Source organism: Martes martes, assembly GCF_963455335.1.
Source record: "Martes martes genome assembly, chromosome: 2".
Classification (NCBI taxonomy): domain Eukaryota; kingdom Metazoa; phylum Chordata; class Mammalia; order Carnivora; family Mustelidae; genus Martes; species Martes martes.
In genome coordinates, this window is record NC_137889.1 from 182,781,018 (window position 1) to 182,808,370 (window position 27,353).

The following is a 27,353-nucleotide window of genomic DNA, read 5'->3' on the forward strand; positions in this document are numbered from 1 at the left end:
GGAAAAAGGCACCCTCCACCTCGCCTCACCTTCTACTGGGGGACAGATCTGGATGTCAGAAAGAACTTACTTGGAGTAGATGCCTATCTTCTAGAATGGCTCAGAAAAACCCATTCTTGGCTGAGCGTGTGAGAGAGAGGGAGAGAGAGAGAGACAGACAGACAGACAGAAAGAGAACCTTGTAATTTAAGAAAATTCAAGGGGTACCTGGGTAGCTCAATCAGTTAAGTGCCTGACTCTAAATTTCAGTTCAGGTCATGATCTCAGGGTCATAAGATCAAGCCCTGTGTTGGGTTCTGCACTCAGCAGGGAGTCTGCTTAAGGTACACACACTCTTTCTCTCTCTCTCTCTCTCCCCCTTCTCCTTCTCTTTCCCTCCCTACCTCTTACCGCCCCCGCCCCCACACACACATATGTGTGTGTGCTGGCTCTCTCTTTCTCAAGTCAATAAAGAAATCTTAAAAAAAGAAAAAAGAAGAAAAGAAAAGTCATGAAATTATTTTTACCAAAACTCCTTAGTACAATAATGCCTGTATTATTATTTCATAATGAATGGGTTAAGAAGAACATCATGTGAAGCTAGATCCTGTTATCTCTGAAAGTAAATTAATATTTATTATGATGATCTGTATTTGCTCTTAGGATATTTGCTAGAAACTGAGTGAAGCTCTCTTCTGTGAAGAGAATGAACTGAAATCAGAACTCTTAACAACATAAGCCCACTGCCGGACCCAGAGCCTAGCCTTTCATCTTCGACACAGGCAAAGACTAAGCAGAGAAAAGCTTCCACCAACGTACCACAAAAGTCTTAACACAAGAAAGAACCCAGGGCCCAGGACTTCTTTTGAGAGGAGGGATATAATTTCCGAGCACAGTGGATGGGTACACCAAAAACTTAAGGGGTATTGAGGAGGGCCCTAAGGAGGAGAGATATGGACGAGAAAGTAAGACAGGGAAGGATATCCGACTCCCAAGACTGAAGCCTGTGAGGCTTATCCCTTTTCCCATACTGTCTGATATAATGGGAAGAGTTCATTAGTTAAAACTGTTTGTCTTCAATGATGGTGGCAGAGTAGCAGGATTCTAACTACTATACCTTGTCCCCAAATACAACCTGATAACTATCAAATCACCCTAAATATCCCAGAAATCCATCTGAAGACTGGCAGAGCAAACAACTAAAGGTAGAGAAGAGGCCACATTGAAGACGGTAGGAAAATGCAGAGAGGCAGTGAAAAAGACGGGCTGCTACAGTGGGGAGGGAGCCCCAGTAACAGAGACTGACAAAAGACAGACTAGCACACAGGGGAGTACAAAAGGAAAACAAATCCCCATAGCACCTGGGCTTGGAACGGAAGAGGGGCCAAATTTCATGAGTTCTGGCAATCAGCAGGGCTTAACGCTAGAGTTCTAAAGATCTGCAGGTCTGGCTCGGAGAATCCGGGGTCACTGGGGAAGAAGGCAGGGCAAACAATCTGTGGACACAGTGTGGAAATGGGGATCTGAAGAGCACATGGGCCATACGGTGGGGGGGCTATCTGCTCATCTCAGAGTGTATCCCAGAGAGACGGCATTCACAGAAAGACCCCACCAGGAACAAAGGAACTGGCAGGCCCCATTTCCCTCTCCCACCCCTCAGCCTAAGCACACAGCCACCTGTGGGAACAAGGGCAGCCTCAGCCCTCACTACTTAATGTTTACACCGAGCCCCACCTTTCTGTGCTCCAGAAAACCACCCTTTCCAGTCACATCTGTGTCAGTCCCAGTGTGATGTCCACCCCCACACCACCCCCAAAACCCAGCCCAAACCCTTGGCCACACCACTTCTCCCCACCCAGAAGTCTTACAGGGCCTCAGTTCCACTGGTGGTGGTGACAGGTCTCATTTCACAACAGGTGAAGAGAGCCTCTGCAGACGACTTGCCTGAAGGATAAAGTGGCCAGGACACAACAGCAGAAAATACACAGCACACACTGGAGATACTCCTTGAAGAGCTAGGCTCTGGGGAAGAGGTAACACTACTTAGCAGGGCATTACAAAACCTCTCCTTCATAAGGCCATTACCCTCAAGAACAGGAGATGAAGGTGACTTTCCTAGCACAAAGACTCAGCCAGAGACTTAAACAAAATGAGAAGGCACAGGAATTTGCCCTAACTAAAATAAAAGGGCAAGGCCACAGGCAGAGACCTAAGTAAAACATATATAACTAACATGCCTGATAGAGAATTTTAAAGTAATGATCCTAAATATATTCACCAGACTTGAGAAAAGAGTGGAAGATATCAGCAAGACTCTCAACACAGAGAGATAAGGAATAACATAGCAGAGATAAAGAGCTCAATGAACAAAATGAAAAATATACCTGATGGAATGAAGAGTAGAATGGAAGAAGCAGAGGAATCAATTAATGACCTACAAGACAGAGTCATGGAAAATAATCAAGCTGAAGAAAAGAGAGAAAAAAGAATAACACTAAATAAGAATAGACTTGGGGAACTCAGTGACTCCCATCAAACTTAGTACCATTCATATTATAGGAGTCCCAGAAGAAGAGAGAGTAAAGGGGGCAGAAAATTTATTTGAAGAGATAATAGCTGAAAACTTCCCCAATTTGGAGAAGAAAACAGATATTCAGACCCAAGAGGCACAGAGAACTCCCAACAAAATCAACAAAAGCAAATCCAGTGGTAAAGAAAAAAATCTAAAAGCAGCAAGACAAAAGACGACAGTTACATATAAGGGAAACTCCCTAAGATTAGAGGGGGATTTTTCAACAGAAATTTTCCAAGCCAGAAGGGAGTGGGCATGATACATTCAAAGTACTGAATGGGGAAAAAAGTCTGCAGCCAAGAACACTCTACACAACAAGGCTATCATCCAGGGGTGCCTGGGTGGCTCAGTCATTAAGTGTCTGCTTTCAGCTCAGGTCATGATCCCAGGGTCCTGGGATCGAGCCCCACATCAGGCTCCCTGCTCAGCAGGAAGCCTGCTTCTCCCTCTCCTGCTCCCCCGGCTTGTGTTCCCTCTCTTGCTATGTCTCTCTCTATCAAATAAATAAGGAAATAAATAAAATCTTTAAAAAAAAGAAAAAAAGGCTACCATTCAGAACAGAAGGAGAGATAAAGAATTTCCCAGACAACAAAAACAACAAAAAGGTTTTCCCAGGCAAACGAAACTAAATGAATTCACAACCACTAAATGAACCATGCAAGAAATATTGAAGGGGACTATGAGTCGAAAAGAGAGACCAAAAGTGACAAGTGTGAAGACAGAAAACACAAAAGCAGTAAAAATGAGTATTTCTGTAAAATATCAGTCAAGCAACTTAAAAATAAAAGGATGTAAAATATGACACCATTTACCTAAAACATGGACAGGAGAGGTGTAAAGAATGGGTTCAAACTTAAGCAACCATCAACTTAATATAGACTGCTTTATGCAGAAGATGTTACATACAAACTTAATGATAACAACAGATCAAAGATACTAATAAATATGCAAAGAATAAACATAAATACATCCGAATATATCACTAAAGAAAACCAGCAAACCATCAAAGAGAAAAGACAAGAAAGGATCAGAGAAAATCTTCAGAAACAACCACAAAACAGGTAATAAAAGGGCAATAAATACATAATTTGGAAAATTACTTTGAATACAAATGGACTAAATGATCCAATCAAAAGACAGAGTGACAGGACAGATGAAAAAACAAGACCCATCTATATGCTGATTATAAGACACTCATTTTAGACCTAAAGATACCTGCAGATTGAAAGTGAGGGGATGGAGAAATATTTATCGTGCAAATGGATGTCAAAAAAGAGGCAAACCAAGAAACAGACTCAACTATAGAGAACAAACTGATGGTTACTGGAGGAGAGGTGGGGGGGGGGGGCGCTGGGGAGGGTGGGTGCCAAACACATGACGGGCATTAAGAAGGGCACTTGTGATGACCAGTGACTGTTGTATGTAAGTGATGAGTCACTATATTCTACACCTGAAACTAATATTGCACTACACGTTAACTAGCTGGAATTTAAATAAAAACTTGGAAGGAAAAAAAAAAAGCCAGAATAGTAATACTTATATAGGACAAATTAAACTTTAAAACAAAGATGGGGTGACTTCCAAGATGGCAGAGGAGTAGAAGAACTTAGCTTTGGCCCCACGAATTCAGCTAGATAGCTATCAAACTATTCTGAACACCTGCAAACTCAACTGGAATCTAAGAAAATAGCTACAACTCCAGGAATAGAAAAGCAACCACTTTCTGTAAGGTAGGAGGTACAGAGAAGTACAGGAGGTACATAGAGGTACAGAGAAGTGAATCCAAAGTGATATAGATGGGAAGACAGTGGGGGAGGGAGGCTCCATCAGCCAGCCACCTGCAAGTGACAGAGCAAGGGAGCACAAAATCAGAACATTTAGAAGCCTGCTCCGGTGAAAGGATGTCACTTAGGCAACTAAGCAGGGGATGGAAGCCTCACTAGGGTAGTGCAGTGTCAGTATCCTCAGGGTTACAGGAAGACCAGGGTTCGTATTGGAGCAGGGAAGCCAGCCACAAAGGGTCAGCCCAAGAGAGGGCTCTCAGCTCAAGGTTGCCATAAACTGCAATCCAGGGCACAGTGGAGCCCCTGCTCTTCGAGCAGTGGCCCAACAAGCAGCAGAACCATGGAGAGACCCCTGTTCCTCCCCCAGGAGGAGCACTGCAGAGGCATGCCACAGAAGTCTGCTGGGTTTGGAGACTTCACATGGGGTTGTGTGCCAGAGACAGAAATGCTCAGTCATAGGCTGGGTGAACACATGGTGTGGCCAGAGACTGGGGACACAGGAATGACTGACTTCTTTTCTCTAAGGGCTCACTGAGGAGTGGGGCCCTGAGCTCTCAGCTCTGGGAACAGAGATGAGGAGACTGACATTTTCATTCTCCTCCTCTAAAGCTGCAGGGAAAACCTTCAGGGAACAACGGCCACATAAGAGCAAACCAGAGCAGATAACTTCGCCTGGCCCCTGGCAAGGGCGGTGCAATTTCGCCTCAGGCAAAGACATTCTGAGAATCACTGCAACAGGCCCCTCCCCCAGAAGATCAGCAAGAACATCCAGCAAAGACCAAGTTTACTGATCAATGAGAACAGCAAAACTCCACTATTAGGGGAATACAGCACATAGAATTCATGACTTTTTTCCCATGATTCTTTAGGCTTTTGACTTTAATTTTTAAAATTTTTTTTTCTTTAAAATTTTTCTTCTTTCCTTTTTCAATCAACTTCCTATTTTATCAACCTTTCTTTAAATATATTTTTAATTTTCATTCTTACAGTCACATTCTAACCCTTCATTGTATTTAACCTTATTTTTGTATATATATCTAAGTTTTTCTTTCTTTAAAATTTTGGGATGCAGTTTCTTCTAACACACCAAAATATACCCAATATCTAGTATATAGCTCTGTTTTATTCACCTGCCTGATCACATTCTCTTTCTCTTTTTTAAAGATTTTATTCATTTGTCAAAGAGAGAGAGAGCGAGCACCCAGAAGCAGGCAGAGGCGGAGAAAGAAGCAGGCTCCCTGCCAAGCAAGGAGCCCGATGTGGGATTCAATCCCAGAAACCTGGGACCATGACCTGAGCCAAAGACAGCGGCTTAACCAACTGAGCCACCCAGGCATCCCACACATTCTCTTTCTTTTTCTTTTTTTTTTTTTAATTTTCACCTTTACATTTACATTCAATCCTCTCAATGCATTTAATATGATTTTTATATATATAAGTTTCTCTTTCTTTACAATTCTGAGAGATGGTTTCTCCTAACAAACTGATCAAAATACTCTCAGGAGATAGTGTATTGCTCTGTTCTGTTCACCTTTGTTGTTGTTATTTATATTCCTTTTTGTTGTTGTTTCTTTTCTTTCTCTTTTGTTTTTTCTTGTTTTTTAATTTCATTTTTACAGTTACATTCTATCTTTTCATTGTATTTAATTTTATTTTTGTACATATATAGGTTTTTCCTTTGTTAGAATTTTGGGATCTAGTTTTCTATAAACACAAACCAAAAATACACATAGAATCCAGCATATTGCTCTATTCGGCTCAGCTACCTGATTATATAAACCACTTCCCCCCACCCCCGGTACTGGGTCTCTTCTGATTTGTTTAGTGTATATTTCCCTGGGACTGTTGTTGCCCTTTCAGTATTTTGTTCTGTTCTTCATCTATTCTTCTCTGGACAGAATGACAAAACAGAAAAACTCACCTCAACAAAGAGAATAAGAAGTAATACTGACTGCCAGGGACCTAATCAATATGGACATAAGATGTCAGAACTACAGTTCAGAATAATGATTATAAATAAACTAGCTGGGCTTGAAAAAAACATAGGAGACACTAGAGAATCCCTTTCTGGAGAAATAAAAGAACTGAAATCTAACCAAGTTGAAATAAAAAGGCAATTAATGAGATACAATTAAAAATGGAGGCCCTACCTGCTAGGATAAATGAGGCAGAAGACAGAATTAGTGATAGAGAAGCCCAAACAATGGAGAATAAAGAAGCTGAGAAAAAGAGAGATGAACAACTACTACTGGATCACAAGAGGAGAACTCGAGAAGTCAGTGATAACATAAAGCAAAACAATATTAGAGTAATTGGGATCTCATAAGAACAGGAAAGAGAGAGAGGGGCAGAAAGTACACTGGAGCAAATTATAGCGAAGAACCTTCCTAATCTGGGGAAGAAAATAGGTATCAAAATCCAGGAGGCACAGAGAATCCCCTCAAAATCAAAAACAGTTCAACACCCTGACATATGTGAGTGAGACGTAAAATATCAGAGACAGAAAATCCTGAAAGCAGCTCGGGAGAAGAGATCTGTAACCTACAAGGGTAAAAACACGAGACTGACAACAGACCTATCCACAGAGACCTCCTAAATCAGAAAGTACAGGCATGATATATTGAAGGTGCTAAATGAGAAAAATATGCAATCAATAATACTTTATCCAGCTATGATGCCATTCAAAACAGGACAGATAAAAAGCTTCCAGGACAAAGAGAAACTAAAAGAATTTGTGATCACTAAACCATCCCTGTAAGAGATATTGAAAGGGATCCTCTAAGCAAAGAGAGAGCCCAAAAGTAACACAGACCAGAAAGGAACAGAGACAACATACAGTAACAGTCACCTTACAGGCAATACAATGGCACTAAGTTCATATCTTTCAATAGTTACCCTGAATGTAAATGGGCTAAATGTCCTAATCAAAAGACACAGGGTACAAGAATAGGATTCTTAAAAAGCAACACCCATCAATACACTGTCTGCAAGAGACTTATTTTAGACCAAAAGACACCTCCAGATTGAAAGCGGGGGCAGGGCAGAAAACCATTTACCATGCTAATGGACATTAAAAGCAAGCTGCAGTGCCAATCCTCATATCAGACAAATTAGATTTTAAACCAAAGACTGTAATAAGAGATGAGGAAGGACACTATATCATACTTAAATGGTCTATCCAATAAGAAGATCTAACAACTGTAAATATTTATGCCCTTAACATGGGAGTAACCAATTACATAAGCCAATTAATAACAAAATCAAAGAAAAACATAGATACTCATACAATAATAGTAGGGGATTTTAACATGCCCCTCACCGCAATGGACAGATCATCTAAGCAAACTCAACAAGAAAACAAGGGCACAGAATGACATGCTGGACCAGATGGACTTCACAGATACATTCAGAACATTCCATACCAAAGAAAAGAAATACACAATCTTCTTGAGTGCACATGGAACATTCTCCAGGATAGATCCCATCTTGGGTCACAAATCAGGTCTCCACCAGTACCAAAATACTGAGATCATTCCCTGCATGTTTTTGGAACACAATGCTTTGAATCTGGAACTCAACTACAAGAGGAAAGTTGGAAAGAACTCAAGTACACGGAGGTGAAAGTGCATCCTACTAAAGAATCAATGGGTCAACCAGGAAATTAAAGAAGAATTTTAAAAATTCATGGAAACAAATGAAAATACAACTGTTCAAAATCTCTGGGAAGTGGCAAAGGCAGTCCTAAAAGGGAAGTGGATAGCACTTCAAGCTTTTCTCAAGAAATAAGAAAGGTCTCAAATACACAACCTAATCTTACACTTAAAAAGAACAACAAATAATGCCTAAACCCAGCAGGAGAAGAGAAATACTAAAGACTGAGCAGAAATTAATGAAATAGAAACAAAAGAACAGTAGGACAGATCAACGAAATTAGGAGCTGGTTCTCTCAAAGAGTAAGATTAACAAAGCCCCGGCCAGACTTATTCAAAAGAAAAGAGCAAAGACCCAAATAAATAAAATCATGAATGAAAGAGGAGAGATCACAACCAACATCAAAGAAACACAAACAATTGTAAGAACATATCATGAGCAATTACATGCTGACAAATTAGACAATCTGGAAGAAATGGATGTATTCCTAGAGACATACAAACTATCAAAACTCAAACAGGAAGAAATAGAAAACCTGAACAGACCCATAACCAGCAAGGAGATGAAGCAGTAATCAAAAGTCTCTGAACAAACAAGAGCCTAGGATCAGATGGCTTCGCAGGGGAATTCTATCAAACATTTAAAGAAGAATTAATACCTTTTCTTCTGAAACTGTTTCAAAAAACTCAAAACAGAAGGAAAACTTCCAAACTCTTTCTATGAGGCCAGCATTATCTTGATCCCAAAACCATATGAAGACCCTATCAAAAAAAAGAAATACAGACCAGAATCCCTTATGAACATGGATACCAAAATTCTCACCAAGATACTACCCAATAGGATTCAACAGTACATTAAAAGGATTATTCAGCATGACCAAGTGGGATGTATTCCTGGGCTGCAAGGTTGGTTGAGGATCCACAAATCAATGAATGTGATACACTACATTAATAAAACAAAGACTAAGAACCATACGATCCTCTCAATAGATGCAGAAAAAGCATGTGACAAAGTAACATGCTTTCTAGATTAAAACTCTTCACAGTGTAGGAAGAGAGGGTACATACCTCAACATCATAAAAGCCATCATCCATGAAAAGCCCAAGGCGAACATGGCAGGATGGCCACTCTTACCAATGTTGTCTGACACAGTACTAGAAGTCCTAGATTCAGCAATCAGACAACAGAAAGAAATAAAAGGCATCCAAATCAGCAAAGAATTCAAACTCTCACTCTTTGCAGATGACACGATACTCTATGTGGAAAATCTAAAAGACTCCACCCCAAAATTGCTATAACTGATAAAGGAATTCAGCAAAGTGTTAGGATATAAAATCAATGCACAAATATCAGCTGCATTTTATACACTAACAGTGAGACAGGAAAAAGAATTTAAGGAATCAATCCCATTTACAGCTACACCAAAAATCATTAAGATATCTCAGAATAAACCTAACCAAAGAGGCAAAGGATCTGTACTCAGAAAAATACAGAATACTCATGAAAGAAATTGAGGAAGACACAAAGAATTGGAAAAACTTTCCATGCTCATGGATGGGAAGGACAAATATTGTTAAAATGTCTCTGCTACCTAGAGCAATCTACACATTCAACCCAATCGATATCAAAATACCATCAACTTTTTTTCACAGAACTGGAACGACTAATCCTAAAATTTGTACAGAACCAGAAAAGACCCCAAATAGCCAAAGGGATGTTGAAAAAGAAAACCAAAGCTGGTGGCATCACACTCCCAGACTTCAAGCTCTACTACAAAGCTGTAATCATCAAGACAGCATGTTACTTGCACAAAAACAGACACATAGATCGATGGAACAGAACAGAGAACCCAGAAATGGACCCTCAACTCTATGGTCAACTAATCTTTGACAAGGCAAGAAAGAATGTCCAATGGAACAAAGTCTCTTCAGCACATGGTACTGGACAGCCACATGCAAAGGATGAAACTGGACCTTTTCCTTATGCCACACACAAAAAATAGACTCAAAATGGATGAAAGACCTAAATGGGACACAGGAATCTATCTAAATCCTACACAAGAACACAGGCAGCAACCTCCGTGACCTCGGCCACAGCAATTTCTTGCTCGACACGTCTCCAAAGGCAAGGAAAACAAAGGCAAAAATGAAATACTGGGACTTCATCAAGATCAAAAGCTTTCGCACAACAAAGGAAACAGCTGACAAAACCAAAAGACAACCAACAGAATGGGAGAAGAGATTTCCAAATGTCTTATGAAGTAAAGTGTTAGTCTCCAAAATCAATAAAGAACTTATCAAACCCAACACCCAAAGAACAAATAACCCAATCCAGAAAAGGGCAGAAGCCATGAACAGACATTTCTCCAAAGAAGACATCCAAATGGCCAACAGACACATGAAAAAGTGCTTAGCATCATTCAGCATCAGGCTAATACAAATCAAAAACACCGTTAAGATACCACCTCACACCAGTCAGAATGGCTGAAATCAACAGGTCAGGAAATAACAGGTGCTGGCAAGGATGTGGAGAAATGGGAACACCTGTTGGTGGCCATGCAAGCTGGTGCAGCCACTCTGGAAAAGAGGATGTAGGTTCCTCAGAAAGTTGAAAATAGAGCTACCCTATGACCCAGCAATTGCACTACTGGGGAATTACCCCAAAGATACAAAGGTAGTGACCCAACGGGGCAACTGCACCCAATGTTGATGGCATCAATGTCTATAGTAGCCAAACTATGGAAAGAGCCCAGATGTCCATCGACAACTGAATGGATAAAGAAGATGTGGTATATATATTTGATGGAATATTATGTAGCCAACAAAAAAACAAATCTTGCAATTTGTGACAACATTGATGGAACTAGAGGGTATTATGCTAAGTGAAATAAGTCAACCAGAGAAAGAAAATTATCATATGATCTCAATGTGGAATTTAAGAAACAAGGCATAGGATCACAAGAAAGAGAGAAAAACATAAACAAGATGAAACCAGAGGGGGAGAGAAACCATAAAAGACTCTTACTATTAGGAAACAAGCGGAGCTTACAGGAGGGGACGGTGGTGGTGGATGGGGTGGCTGGGGGATGGACACTGAAAAGGGTATATGTTGTAGTGAGTACTGTGTGTTGTGTAAGACTAATGAATCACAAACCTGTGCCCCTGAAATAAATAATACATTATATGCTAACTAACTGGATTTAAATTTAAAAAATTAAAAAACAAAGACTGGAATGCTTGACTGGCTCAGTCAGTGAAACATATGACTCTTGATCTTGGGGTTGTGAATTTGTACAGAAATATAATTGAAACATTATAAAAAACTACATGCCAACAAACTGGACAACATAGAAGAAATGGATAAATTCCTGGAAACAAATAACCTACCAAAACTGAACAGGAAAATAAAAATTTGAACAGACCAACTACCAGAAAGAAATGGAATCAGTAATCAAAAAACTCCCAACAAACAAAAACCTAGGACCAGATGGCTTCACAGGCAAACTCTACTAAATATTCAAAGATAATACCTAAGCTTCTCAAACTATTCCAAAAAACCGAGGGGAAGGAAAGCTTCCAAATTCATTTTGTGAAGCCACCATTTACCCTGATATGAAAACCACTAAAAAACTATAAGAAAAAAAAGAGAGAGAGAGAAAGAGAGAGAGAACTACAGGGCAATCCCTGTAGTTCATCCCTGATGAACGTAAGTGCAAAATCCTTAACAAAATATCAACAAACCAAATCCAACAATACATTTTAAAAAGCATTCATCACAATCAAGTGGGATTTATTTCTGGAATACAGTGGTTCAATATTCACAAACGAATTAATGTGATACATCAAGTCAATAACAGAAAGGATACAAACCATAAGAACATCTCAATAGATGCAGAAAAAGCATCTGACAAAGTGCAACATCCATTCATGATTAAAGATTTCAATAAAGTGGGTTTAGAGGGAACATACCTTAACATAATAAAAGCCAAAGATGAAAACACACAGCTAACATCATACTCAGTGGTGAAATACTGAGAGCTTTTCCCTTAAGTCAAGAACAACACAATCATGTCCAATCTCAGTACTTTTATTCAACACAGCACTGGAAGTCCTGGCCACAACAATCAACAAAGGAAAAGAAATAAAAGGCATCCAATTTGGTAAGGAAGAAGCAAAACTTTCATTATTTGCAGTTGATAGGATACTGTATATAGAAAACTCAAACGACTAACACCCTTAATGGGGAAAAATAGCTTTTCTGCTATGGTCAGGAGGAACACAATGCTATCCACTCTCACCACTTTTATTCAACACAGTACTGGACTTACTAGCTACAGCAATCAGACAACAGAAAGCAATATAAGGCATTCAAATCTGTAAGAAAGGAGGAAAACTTTCACTATTTGCAGATGACATGATCCTGTATATAGAAAACCCAAAAGATTCCACCAACAAACTGATACACTAAATCACTAGAACTGATACACTAATTCAGTAATCAATCTATAGAAATCTGCTGCACTTCTAGATACCAATAATAAAGCAGCACAAAGAGAAGTTAATAAAACAATCCCATTTACAACTGCACCAAATTAATGAGATACCTAGGAATAAACCTAACCAAAGAGATCAAAGACTTACGCTCTGAAAACTGTAAAACACTTACAAAAGAAATGGAAGGTGACACAAAGAAATGGAAAAGACATTCCATGATCATGGACTGGGAAAGCAAATATTGTTAAAATGTCTACACTACCCAAAGCAATCTATACATTTAATGCAATCCCTATCAAAATACCAACAGCATCTTTTATGGAACTAGAAGAAATGATCCTAAAATTTGTATGGAACCACAAAAGACCCCAAATAACCAAAGCAATCTTGAAAAAGAAAAGCAAAGCTGGACACCTCACAATTCTGGACTTAAAGTTATATTATAAACCTGTAGGAATCAGAACAGTAGGGTACTGGCACAAAAACAGACATACAGATCAACGAACAGAATAGAAAACCCTGAAATAAACCCACAATTATATGGTCAATATTCAACAAAGCAGGAAAGAATATCCAATGGGAAACAGTCTCTTCAGCAAACACTGCTGGAAAAACTGGACAACATGCAAAAGAATGAAACCAGACCACTTTCTTACACCATACCCGAAAATAAATTTGAAATGGATTAAAGACCTAAATATGAGACTTGAAAATCCTAAAAGAGAGAATAGGTAGTAACTTCTCTGATATGAGCCATGGCAAACTTCTTCTAGATAGGTCTGCTAAGGCAAGAGAAACAAAAGCAAAAATAAACTATAGTGACTACATCAAAATAAAAAGCTTTTGCAAAGGAAATAATCAACAAAACTAAAAGGCAAACTATGGAACGGGACAAGATACTTACAAATGACATTATCTGATAAAGGGTTAGCATTCGAAATACATAAAGAACTTACAAAATTCAAGACCCCAAAACCAAATAACCAATTTAAAAAAATGGGCAGAAGACATGAACTGACATTTCTCCAAAAACATACAGATGGCCAAAAGACACATGAAAAGATGCTCATCATCACTTATCATCAGGGAAATGCAAATCAATACTACAATGGGATATCACCTTATACCTGTTAGAATGGCTAAATCAACAACACAAGAAACAACTGGTGTTGGTAAGGATGTGGAGAAAATGGAACATTCTTGCATTGCTGGTGGGAATACAAACTGGTGTAGCCACTGTGGAAGACAGTATGGAAGTTCCTTAGAAAGTTAAAAATAGAACTACCCCATGATCAAGCAATCACACTACTAGGTATCTACCCACAGAATACAACACTAATTCAAAGGGATACATGCACCCTGATGTTTACAGCGGGATTATTTATAACAGCAAAGATATGGAAACAGCCCAAGCGTCCATTCAACAGATGAACCGATAAGGAAGATGTGGTATGTATTCATGTATGTACAAACACACATCCACACACACACAAATATACAATGAAGTATTATTCAGCCATAAAAAGAATGAAACCCTGCCATTTGCAACAACATGGATGGAGCCATAGAGTATAATGCTAAGTGAACTAAGTCAGTCCTAAGATTTCACTGATATGTGGAACTTAAGAAACAAAACAAATGAGCAAAAGAAAAAAGAGAGAGAGACAGACTAAGAAACAGACTCTTATCTCTAGAGAACAAACTGATGGTTACCAGAGGGGAAGTGGGTAGGGAAAGGGGTTAAACAGGTGATGGGGACTGAGGGGTACACTTCTGATGAGCAATGGGTGATGTACAGAATTGCTTAATCACTATATTATACACTTGAAACTAATGTAACACTATATGTTAACTAACTGGAATTAAAATAAAAACTTAAAATGGAAGTCTAGAGAAAGGGACAGTACCTCCTTATAGATCTGTATCTAAGATAAGGATGACAGGGCACTAGCCCTTCCCTTATAAATTACTGGAGAGAGTGGCCAGCTGCCAAGGGGAATGAGGTACATACTAGGAGATTACTTCACATAGATATAACCTTGTAGAAAGATCTGATCAGCCTAAATCCTCCTGATTTCGCTGACAACTCTCAAGCTACCCCTCTCCCTCCCAAGGATAAGAAGGCATACTCCTGGGGTCGCCTGGGTGGCTCAGTGCTTTAAAGCCTCTGCCTTCCACTTAGGTCATGATCCCAGGGTCCTGGGATCGAGCCCCACATTGGGCTGTCTGCTTGGCAGTAAGCCTGCTTCCTCCTCTCTCTCTGCCTGCCCCTCTGCCTACTTGTGATCTCTGTCTGTCAAATAAATAAACAAAATCTTTAAAAAAAAAAAAAAAAAGAAGGCATACTTCTCAGGCAATAAAGATAAAAGGGAGACAGGTGACAAGGAAAGGTGAGAAAGAGCCAACACATAAGTTATAAGTTTCCCAGTTCTTAAATTAATTAGGTACCTGACCTTGGACAAGTTGCAACTTTTCTGAGCCTCATCCATAAAATGAGCTGAATGATTTAATACCTTCTACTAGCAGCTCTAATATTCTAAAGATAGAGCCTATATTTAAAATTCTGCTAAAAATGGTATCAGGACTGCCTGTCTGTGATCTAATCAACACAAGTGGCCAACAGTAACATAACTAGGTTAGGTGGACCAAGGTTGTAATTTATATACACATTCATACATGTCCTCCTTGTATCTTGTACATATCTTGGCATATTAATGTTAGAACATATATTATATAATATATAGTAGCTAACATATAGTAGTAGATATACCGTATATGTAGTTAATATATAGAATATATAGTAGCTGTTAATATTCATTAAAAAGCAAAAATGTCCTTATTAATAAATAAATAAATGTAACACTTTTTAGTAATCTTAAAAGTTGCAAGGATAAGAAGACAATTCATATTTGCTAAATTTTTTAATATGTTCCAATTTTCTCTGTTGCATGTTACAGTGTTCTAATTTCCAAATTTATTTATTTTTTGTAGTTACCTCTGTTATGTACTACTGTGTCTTAACAAATAGTAATAAAAAAATCTGACCAGTGTAAAGACAATTTGGAGACAATGCTTCTCTGTATAGCCTATTAGGGAATTTACCTTCATTAAGATATTAAGGAATAAGTGAAGATATTATACAAATTTGTGAATTTATAAGAAATGTTTCATACCAATAAAGCAGAGTGGGTAGTTTGTGATTAATATAGAAGAGCTTATTAAGCCACTGCATTGAGGTTATAATCATAAAACAAAAATTAAGGAGTGATTAAGTGAGTTATTTCCTTTCTCTGTTTAGACATTAGGATGTGTGTACACTTTCATAAACACACTACTTATATCTAACAAGATAATTCTGGACAACTTCAATGAGTTTAGTGATGAGTAGATGATCAGAAGGCTATTATATACACTATGGAGTATTATGCCTCCATCAGAAAGGACGAATACCCAACTTTTGTTGACTGGAAGAGATTATGCTGAGTGAAATAAGTCAAGCAGAGAGAGTCAAGTATCATATGGTTTCACTTATTTGTGGAGCATAACAAATAATCTAGAGGACAAGGGTAGATGGAGAGGAGAAGGGAGTTGAGGGAAATTGGAAGGGGAGGTGAACCATGAGAGACTATGGACTCTGAAAAACAACCTGAGGGTTTTGAAGGGGCGGAGGGTGGGAGATTGGGGGAACCAGGTGGTGGGTATTAGGGAGGGCACGGATTGCATGGAGCACTGGGTGTGGTGAAAAAACAATGAATACTGTTACTCTTAAAATAAATAAAAAATTAAATAATAATAATAATAATGATATTAAAAAAAAAAAAAGAAGGCTATTATAGACCACTCCTATAAACTTTAGAAGTAATAAAACAATTTTGTTACAGAAGAACACTTACCTTTTAGAGGAAAAAGACCCTTAAAATTACAGACTATTATGTGGTTTGTAACTAAAGTGTCCGCTAATTTAAAGACCCAGTTGCTGGTTTTTGAGCTACAAGTTCTTTGGCTAGCTTTCACTGAAAAGAAGTTTCATGAGGGGCAGTGTGCACAGAGGCTCAGGCCATGGAGCTCAGAAGTTGCAGTGAATCCTAGCTGAGCTACTTCCTCTGTTTTGGGTAACATAATCCCTTTGTTCCTCGATTTCCTCATCTGAGGCAAGTAAGAAAGGGATACTAACAGACTCTACTTCATAAGATTACTGTGAGCATTCATTGAGTTAATATGTGAAATATGTTCAATTATTGTTCAGATTTAAAGCACAGCAATAAATATATATATATTTACAGTCCAACAAATTTTCATATAACATTTCTACTGAATATGTACCTAAGCAATCCAGCAATTAACTGTTCTATCTAAAGTATCAACAGAAAAATAACTCATTAATTTCCAAAGTGTCTTATGTTGCTTTAGACTTTAGTTGATATACAAAGACACTTGCAATATGGTCATTACACACATATACATGACACAGATAAATGCTTATGGTCTAAAATAATATATCCAAACAAACAGGGTTTAAGAGATGTAAATTATCTCTGTTAGATTATCTCTAAAATCTCTATCTCGACTGTTTTCTTCAGCTCTATGTCTACTTTATTAAGAGTTTATTTCTTGTCCTTAACTGTTACTGCCAAAGTATACCACCTCTGTTTTCTATCTAAGTTTTCATGGAAATTTGATAATGAGCTGTGTACTTTGTATACAAAGATGATACCTATATTATTCTACACAGGAAATGATTAAAAAGTAGAAAAGTAAAATTGATAGATATGAGTGACTCAAAATGTTTGTGGATTTTACAATTGACTGTATCAGGTATTAAGTTTTTTCAATTATAAGCAAGCATGTTCTGAATTGTTTTCAAAAATAATTCTGTTACAGAACACTTAATTATTTCCTTTTAAAAGTTTCTACTTGAATTAAGAAAGGTTGTCTTTCGATGTATATTCAATGTTTTAATATTTCCAAAATACTTCATTTATTATCATTCCATATTGTATTTAGGTGAATTTCAATTTGTTAAAAATGATCCTTGGTCCAGCAGTATACATTTCATAATAATATTTAAAGATTTTATTTTTTAAGTAATCTCTATACCCAATATGGGGCTTGAACTCATGTCCCAGAGATCAGGAGTCTCAGGTTTTACCGAGCCAGCCAGGGGCACCTGGGCATAAATAATATTTAATATGTGATGAATAAAATACATTATTCTTCACTTGAATGTTGTTAGTGGCCTCAGGTAGAGAACTTGATAGCTATAGGTTTCTGACTTTTACTAAACCTCACAAAAATCATTTAATATAAAAAAATATAAAAATTTAACATTATCTTGCCACACAGTACTATTTACTTATACATATATTAATTTTAATTGAAGATATAGTTTATTGATTTACAGGGAATTAAGACTTTCCAATATTAAATTAATATTGTTAAAACCATACTAATATTCATCACCTCAATGATTTCTTTTTTGAGGAAAACAAACTTTTCAAAAATTAAATCTAGACATACCTCTAACATTAATTGTGTAAATTCTTCATTACTAAGGAATGTAGGTTTCCAGTCCTGTCGAATTTCACTGGCATCTGACTGTGCAGTGATTTCTGTAAAGATTATTTGACACATTAGTGGCATACTCCAAACACAGGGTAGGGGTAAGGGGTGATACAAAAGTCCAACAAGTTGCGTTCTGTCCTCCCTCTCTATTTAAGATGAGAACCACAAGCAATAACATTTATTGGTTTTAGGTAGGTATCAGGAGGCCCAGGTTTGGGTATGATGAAATACATGGACTAACGTGGCAAGTTATCTCCTTGGATTTGGTCTTTTGGAAATACCAGTCTTTGGTTTTTCTTTGGGGAGCTTTGGTATTGCTGTATTGCTGAAGGCCTGAGAATGCTTCCTGGTTGACATAATGACCAAATAAGAATCAAAATAGGCATACTAGTAACAAGCACTGGGAAGAAATTCTTTCTTCTCATCTTTCTCTTGACATTCAAATAGTGGAACCTAGCTAGAGCAATCAGACATCAACCTGGAGGAAAGGAGCCAAGGAGGTCAGTCAATCAGTCTGCTTTCAACTAAGATGACTTTAGGCTTGCCTATTACCAGGCAGAAAGATTCCTCCCAACCTGAGGTGCTCTATTTCGAACTAATCAAGGAGACTAAAATTTGTGGAGAAACTTTAAAGTAATAATCCCAGAGTGATTTTGCTTAGTGTCCTCTTGAATGTTTTCTTAGTGGTAGGGAACTGGTCAGAAATCTGGAAATCCCTGGCTTGGGGCACACGTTTTAACAAAATTATTAGTTTATTTTGCAACATTTTTCTAATGGATTTAGTTACGAGAAAGCTATTTATAAATGACGAAACCTGAACTATTTAGTTAATAAATATTTTTCCAATTTTAAATGCAGACATATTCAACAACTTAGCAAAATAAAAATCTGTATCATAGATTTTACTCTATAAAATATATCCTACTTTGCAGTGAAAAGTAGGGATCAAGTGGTTTTGATTTTCTATTAGCAGTATATAAACGTAGGATACTAAATTGTCACCCAACACTTGGCATATTGAAAATGCCTGTATTACAGTATTATAAGTAACTAAGAAGTCTAGCTACTAATTCTGTAGAATATAGTCATGCTTTTCAAATTCACACCAATTATATACATCCAGAAAAAGAATTTAAATCCACAAGCAAACCCATCAAGTTTAGTTAAACACAGGCTTAGAGTACTAATAAAAGTATTTAAGAACTCCCTTTCAATTTAAGGTAAACTTTGCTTTTGTGAGAATTATATATCCAATTTTGGGAAAAAAAAAAAAAAAAAAACCTGACCTACTTAATGCCAGAATTAAGCCTCTATTATCAGGGGCAAATGCATTCATATGATTTCATTTCATTCAGCAATCATTTATTGAACTGCAGTGTCTGAGAGGACTAGGTGTGCTAACAAAGGACACTATGGTTAGTGAGAATACGATTTGCAGAGGTAAAATGTAATGATAATGGTGACAATAATGAAGACAAGCAATTTTGACACATTTATGGAAGAATCAACAGAATTTGGCAACTGTGACATAGTACTAAGGAAGGTGAAAAAAATCTGTCTTTTCAGGCTTGAGTCCTAGGGCCTGAAAGGGTAGTGTTGTAAAAATGTAAAAAGGAAAGTTGAGAGAAAGAGGTAACTTGACAAAATGAAAATGAATTCAGTTTCAGATGCACAGTTTGAGCACATGCAAAAGAAAGATCTGGAAGTTATATGGAAACAAAAGACTGAAAAGTTTGCATCTAAAAATACAGATATGGTAGTTTAACAGAGAGGCAATAGTTGAAGCTATGGAATGCGATAACCAAGGGAAAGAGTATAAAACAAGAGCACAAAAGAGAAGACATCTGGGGGGAAAAAAGAAAGAGTTTCAGTTAGGAAGGAGAGGTGAATGAAGAAGTGCAGTATCACACAGGCCAAGGGAGAAAAAGAAGCCAGTGGTAGATGGGTTAAAATTTCCAGCGCAGGGGCACCTGGGTGGCTCAGTGGGTTAAGCACTGGACTCTTGATTTTGGCTCAGGCCATGATCTCAGGATCCTAGGACAGAGTCCCAAATCTGGGCCCACACTAAGCATGGAGCCTGCTTGGGATTCTCTCTTCCTCCCTCTGTATCTCCCCTCACTCATACACTCTCTCTCTCTCTCTCTCTCTAATAATAAATCTTTTTTAAAAAAATTTCCAGTGCATTCGATATAAGAAAAAGCTACTGCTATTGTTTGACTGGCAGTAGAACAGGTGGGGCTGCTGGCAATTGTGAAATTAACAAAAATAATTTCGAAGAGTGGTGAAGCATAAACCAGCCTGATAATGCATGACTGAGTGAGCTCTGGAGGAGTGACTGAAAGTACTGGTTACAAATTCTCCTTCTGAAAAATTTTACAGTTTCATCTGCCATTTGGAAAAGGACATGTCCTTTTACAAGTTTTTCATCTATTATCTCTGTTACCAAAACATTCAATATTCTTTAACTTTTTCATAACTCAGTCAAAATTATTTTCTACAATTAATAATCACTTTATTTAATGAACAGTATTTATTTCCTAGACATACACAAAAATCATCTTTTAAAAACCATACAAGGCCCTCATGATGTGGTTCTTGCCTCTCTTTGAAATATACCCATGATTTTTAACTCAACTATGCTCCAATTACACTGAACTCTTCCTGCTTCTCTGCGTTTGCACACACTATTTCCTATTTCCTCCAGGTGAAATGCTGTTCTCCTTAATCTAAAAGGAAGACTAGCTGCAAAATCAACTATTTTTAAGGCTTTCTTGACACATTTTTTTCCCTCTGTGTTCTCATGGTAAGTTTATGTTTACAAACACTACTCATATTTTAAGTATCTGCAACGTAAATTAGCTGTTTCCGTATCTGTCTTCCTTGGCTTGAGTTAACTGAGGGCCAGGACTGCTACTCTGTACCCCAAGAGCCTAGGATACAGTAGGCACTAAATAAATGATTGTTGAATGAAATAAAGGACATACCAGGAAACTTTCAAAAAGGCAACTGATCACTTTCTCTCAAAAAAGGCGAGGAAGCATCCAATTTTAAGAATCACTGTCAAGATTCCATCACATTATGCTTTAAAGGAGACTCTGTTATTAAAAAAAATCTGTCTTATAAAGTTAAAATTTTACCTTTATGTTTTCGTAAAAAATCAATGCTCTTCTGCAGAACAGTAGATTTGTCCATCTTCCTAGCATTACCAGGAAGCATGGATCCCAGTTCTTTAATGAGAACATTAAATTGATCTCTACGTTTCTTTTCAGATTTGTTTCTAGATACTCTGATGGAAAAAAAAATTAGGCAGCTTTCAAACAATCCATTTGATTACACACATAGTTTAATACAATGCTCACTTTGGATACAACTACACACACATGCACTTCCATCAATATAGGTGTAATAAATATTTATCCACAGGTTATCAACAATGTACAGTTAACTGGGGCAATAATTTTCTTCTCAGTTTATCACTGAAGAACTTACATATTAAGCACCTGCGAACATGTTCTTAGGAAAAGGCCAATAAGACAAACCTCATTCAAATCACAGGTTGTATTTAATCTAATATTTACCAAGAATTTGTATTTTACTTATTTGGCTATTATGAGTATTACTGAGATATATTTGTGGAAGTGCATATAATGTGTAAATACAAATTATTCAAAATTACTAGATAGGAGAAAGTTAACCATTTCCTGTAAGTTTTAAATTACAAACAAATCTAAAAATGAAAATCTACCCTCAAGCTTATCCATACAGTCTTCCTCTTTATTCCTGTATGGCCAGACTCCAGCACCCAGCTAGAACCATTCGTCTGCATCTCTCTCTCCATTAGGCTGTGTACACCTTGATAACAGAGCCCCAATTTTTTCACCTCAGCACTTAAGGGTAACAACTAACAAATAGTAAGCACTCAAAATATGCACACCAAATGAATAATTAGTACTGTTGTATGTGAAGTAGCTAACCAGTAAACATATACCAAGTGGCACCAAGACCTTTAGATAAGCAAATACAATTATTTATATAGCAACTAATCATTCTACAATACCTCTAACCTCTAACTGTATACTTCGTGAAGTTAGAATTTCTAATTCAGTTTTTGTTTAAGCAAAACTTGTTTATACTCATTTCCCAAAAGATCAGAGGACAATTTTATTTATTTTTTGCTCAGTAACAAAGAAGCATATATTCTATATTATTACTGGGAAATGACTCCTCCTTCAAGCAGTGAGTGCTTGCTATAATAACAGAGACTATGTTAATAAAGGCTAAGGATACTGAGAAAAGACAAGCTCTTTCAAAAAATTTATCAAATTCCAATGGAAATTCAGAGGAACCAGAGATGGCATCCTCATCTACTGAAGTGAATCACGAAGGCTGAGTGAGAAAAGGATGGTAGTGGAGTGTACGCAAGGCACTGCAGGTACAGGAAGCTCGTACAGGAACAAAAACCTAACACTAGTAGTCTGATATGGCTAACACGGCTAATGAACAGGCTTTCTGTGCCCCAGTATGCTAGAGCTGGGGGGTGGGTGGGAGACATAAATGCTGGAAAAAATCATGAAGTTTTTATGTTACATAAAAGGATTTTAATTTAATCCTGAAAGTAATGGGAAGGCACTGAGAGGTTTTAAAGCAAAGAAATGATGGGAACAGAACAGCTCGTTAATAAGACCATTCTGGCATCAGAGTGAGGAAAGGATCAAATGCTTGGTGAAACAAAGTCATTTAACAAATACTCTTGAAAACTTACTGTATGGCAAACAAGCCTGGACACCAGATGACCATGTAGGAGGCAAGTGCAACACCCTAGCCTATAAACCACGGCAGTGGCAGTGTTAACAATAGTGTGGGTTTGAGGGTTAAGAGGCAGAACTATCCATTCTAGGTAAATCAAACCTGGTTTGCAGTGGGAAGCAAAAGGGAAACCTACAAGGATTCCCAAGTTACTGATAACGCTGTTTATTAATATGAAATAATAACATGTGATACTGGTTTTGGTGTACAGACGGTGTGGAGAGAATTTAAATATGATGAAATTGCCTCTTGCATATTTTAAAAGATATGCACAAGAGGCTTAGATATACAAATCCAGTTATATCCCTTCAGAAAACAGTAAGAAATAAGCATTTGAGAATTAGCATGTATGACGTATCTGAACACATGAATTGGAATAAAAATAAAAGCGAATATTCATTGCACACTGATGTGCCAGGCACTACTACAAGCACTTAAGAAATCTCATTTACTCCTATAAGGTAGATTTTCTTACCACTTTTCATTTTACAGGTGGCAACTCAGGCACAAAGGAGAACGTGCCCAGTACCATACAGCTACCATGAAGTAGCAATTCAAATCAGCCATTTTTATTCCAGGGAAGAAAACATACAGAAATCACATTCTGTCAACTCTATCACTGGATGACAACCACTAAAGCAAACTTTACTTCATACTACATGGAGGATGGAATTTCTCAGCCCTTATGATAACTTCACTGAGAACAGGCCACAGATGGTTCATTTTGAGGGTGGCTATAAAACTCCCTTTGTTCTTGGTTCAACAGTAAGGTACTTGAACTCATCATTGTTTTAGTCACAGTTCAGTGTGGTACTCCTTAATTGTGACAGTATAGTGAGATTCTTTTTCTTTCTCCTATATCTTTCAGAGCCACAGTATTTCTGGTTCCCTAAAAACATTATCAAACTTTCAGAAATCTTCAAAAATAGAATACCCGGGGCGCCTGGGTGGCTTAGTTGGTTAAAGCCTCTGCCTTCGGCTCAGGTCATGATCCCAGGGTCCTGAGATCGAGCCCCACATCGGGCTCTCTGCTCAGTGGGCAGCCTGCTTCCTCCTCTCTCTCTGCCTGCCTGTGATCTCTGTCTGTCAAATAAATAAATAAAATCTTAAAAAAAAAAAAAAAAGAATACCCTTAGCTTACCTTACCCATCAATAAGCTTGGCCTTTAAGAATGTCCCAGTCAATTACTTACAGTTCTACCTCTTCATTCAAGCAAGACTGAAGAACTTTCCTTCATCAGACTAAGGTTAAGGGATAAGGGGTTGTCCTACATATTTTTAGTTTCAAAGCCAGGTCCTTTTATTTCCTTGAAACATTGTATAGTTTTCCTCAAAATCTTCTTCTTAGATGTATTTTAACCATTCATTAAAGTTTGTATTTTTCATATCCCAGTATCGCCACTCCCTTTTTTTTGGCTAAATACAGACATGTAAGAACTGTTACTTATTACATGTTTATCTTTTATCTGTATGTATAAAACAACATCTACCCTTGTCTAAGCACCCACACAGTTCAACATAGCTAGGGAAAAAACCCAGAAAGTGTTTACTACTCACTCTGAGGGACTACAAGCTTTGCTATAATGCTACCTGGACTCTCCCCCTCCCGATACTGTAACTAACTGCCCACGCTCCTATTTAAGGTAGAAGCCCCTATCAATACCACCATGGCTCTAGATCCCATTCCCTCACCTATTTGAGGATACCTCTCCAACAATTCTCCTCTCCCTTTCCCCATTGTCTACTTTCCCCTCTCTTGGGAGAATGGAGGTGCCTGGAGGTCCCGGGGGCCTACCCTGATAAAGAACTCCCAATCACCAAAGCTGAAACAATTTGAGCAACAAAATAAAAAAGCATGGAGTATATAACCTAAAGCATAAAATAAACCGATGAGTCCCTACAGACATAAAAAAAATGGGAGAAAATGTTTTTATAGAAATATTCCAAATGTGTATAGATATCCCTCCCTATGAGAGGTGGAGCTTAATCCCCTCCATCCCTACTCTGAAGGTAGGCTACACTTCATAACTTGCTACCAAAGAACAGAGTAAGTCAAGGGGAAAAGAGTAACTATAATGGTGAATCTGGCAAACCCTACCTTAGCCGAGTGATGAAAGTTAACATCCTTAGTGATGCCTTATAGATATTATATACTCCTAATATGATGTGATGAGATGAGCACTTTTACTGGATAATTTTACTTAAATTATAAAATGCATATTGATATTCTAAGCTTTTGCACCTTGCTAATATACCTAAGTTCTTAACGCAGACAGCTTTCGGAAATCACTGATTTACTATTTACTTACTTTTACATTTACTTATTTATTTACTACTTTACATCTTAAGTTGAACTACCTTTTTGCTTTGTCCTTGTCATCTTCTTCCACCAACCCATCAAAAATACTACCATCTTCTCTAAAAGAAAAAAGAAAGTGGATAGAGAAAATAAGAGCAAACTCACTGAGCAACAGCAATTTCAAAATGACATGTGAATCAAATCAGTTCTATCCTAGGATTTTTGTAGAGTTAAAGGATTGTACAAATACAAATTGAATTAACTGCTAACCTGTTCTCTAACAAGTATTAGAAAACTAAAGTTAATCCATGTTTAATTACATTTTTTAAAAGTTTATCACAAATGTGAATTTCAAAACTACTTATGTACTATATATACAACATGCTAAACCAGAATTTAATTTAATCAGAGGTTAATACCTTGTTTCAAACTGGTAGTAATCAATGAGAACTATAGAAAGTCAGTGTATTTGCCATTATATAAAAGGATTTGAAATTATTTTTAATTATAATAGCATAGCTTAAAAAATTTTGAGACATTCATGTTATAAAGCCACAAATCACTCATAAACATCACAGTATCTGGCTTTTAACTTATATTACTACAATTCATTCACTACTGATTCATGCGACAAATATTTACTAATACTCATGTGCCAGGCTCTGCTCTGGACATGATTACAGAGCATTAAAACAGTTAATCAGACACAGAAATCCCTGCTCTCCTACAGCTTATTTTCTAGTAGAACAAAATAAATCAAGAAGGAAATATATGATGACAAGTTTTATATTTTTTAAAAAGGGGCGATTTTTTAGTTACTGTGATGTTACTTTAATCTGAGTGGTTAGGAAAGGACCCGCTGAGATGCAGACATTTAAGCTGAGATCTAAGTGACAAGAAAGGGTTGGTTACGGGAAGATCTAGGGGAACAGCATTCTAACAAATAAAATCAAGAGCACTGGTGGATAATTCCTTAACCTACGTAGTGATATTAAATAATTTCATATGACCTTTACATGAATTCACTATTCACTACTTTAACCACAACTTTCTGAGGCCTACAAAGGCACATATGGTGTCTGTTGGACCCACTGTTGAGAACATCTACAAATTTTATATTATAGAGTTCCATGTCTGGACTTTCAGGGTTCCATGTGTGCACTGCAATTTATGACAACTTTTTTATGTACATGCACATTATTGAGGAGAAAGTCCATAACTTTCATGATATTCCCAGAAATAACTAACTCATATTAAGAATCACTGCTTCTGTCTGAACATGATGTTGTCTCTAGATGTCATATTGTCTAGAATGGGAATTGGCAATCATCAAGAAGCATAATACCACAATCATATTTAATCACTTAGGAGCACTGAAGGAACATCCTTTCTGAGGAGACAACTACACATAGAGCCCACCTGAAAATATGGCATAGCCCAAATCTATGGCAGTGCTGCAGGCAGGCCTCTCTAAGGAAACTCCTTGCCCCTTAGGTCTTAAGTTCTGGTAGAGTATGTATCTTCACTGTTTATCTCACAGGAAAGGGAGACGGGCTGGCCCCAGACGTCAAAGGTCACTTCTGTATACAACTCTAGCTACAAAACTCTTAAAGAATCCCCTACGGAAGAATCACACAGTACACTATAATAAAAATACAGGAACTTGAGTGTCAGACAGACCAACACAGGTCCTAATCCCAGCTCAGCACATAACTATGTGACCTTAAACAAGTTATTCAACCTCCCTGACCTATTGTTTCCTCAGCTGTAAAATTTCATGGCATTACTGGAAAGTAAAATGAAATAACATATAAAAAGTACTCGACAACAAAGAGCTATCAAAGAATAAGAGCTTAAAATATGTTACTGTGTTTCATCAAATTAAAAACACCATAATCTTTATAAAGACTGATCAATATTTTATATGCCATCACGTTGGGGAAAAAATGCTACCATTTAAGGCAATTGTAAGATGAATCTTAGTGTCAGAGGTGTTAAAACGTAAACAAACAAACAAAAGTCTTAAAATCAAAGAAACAAGGTTTATCCTACTCGTAAGAGTATGATTTAAAGACTGTAATTTTAACTAATAAAATCCTAATTATAGTTACCACTTATCAATCACAAATGCTAAAACACTTAAAGGGATGGAATTAGCAGCAATAAGGAGAAAAAAATAAGACATAAGGAGATAGAAGATTCCATAAG

General features: G+C 37.4%; 1 protein-coding gene across 1 annotated transcript in view; it reads right to left on the reverse strand.

Moving 5' to 3' along the window:
• The window catches only part of CLOCK (clock circadian regulator), a 131,832-nt gene that overhangs the window by 42,511 nt on the left and 61,968 nt on the right, over nt 1-27,353 (reverse strand). The window contains exons 5-7 of the mRNA XM_080796704.1: nt 25,205-25,264; nt 21,179-21,327; nt 17,997-18,088 (exon numbers count right to left, since the gene is read on the reverse strand). Of these exons, the coding sequence (XP_080652830.1) occupies nt 17,997-18,088; nt 21,179-21,327; nt 25,205-25,264 (301 nt within the window). The remainder of the gene's footprint in view (nt 1-17,996; nt 18,089-21,178; nt 21,328-25,204; nt 25,265-27,353) is intronic.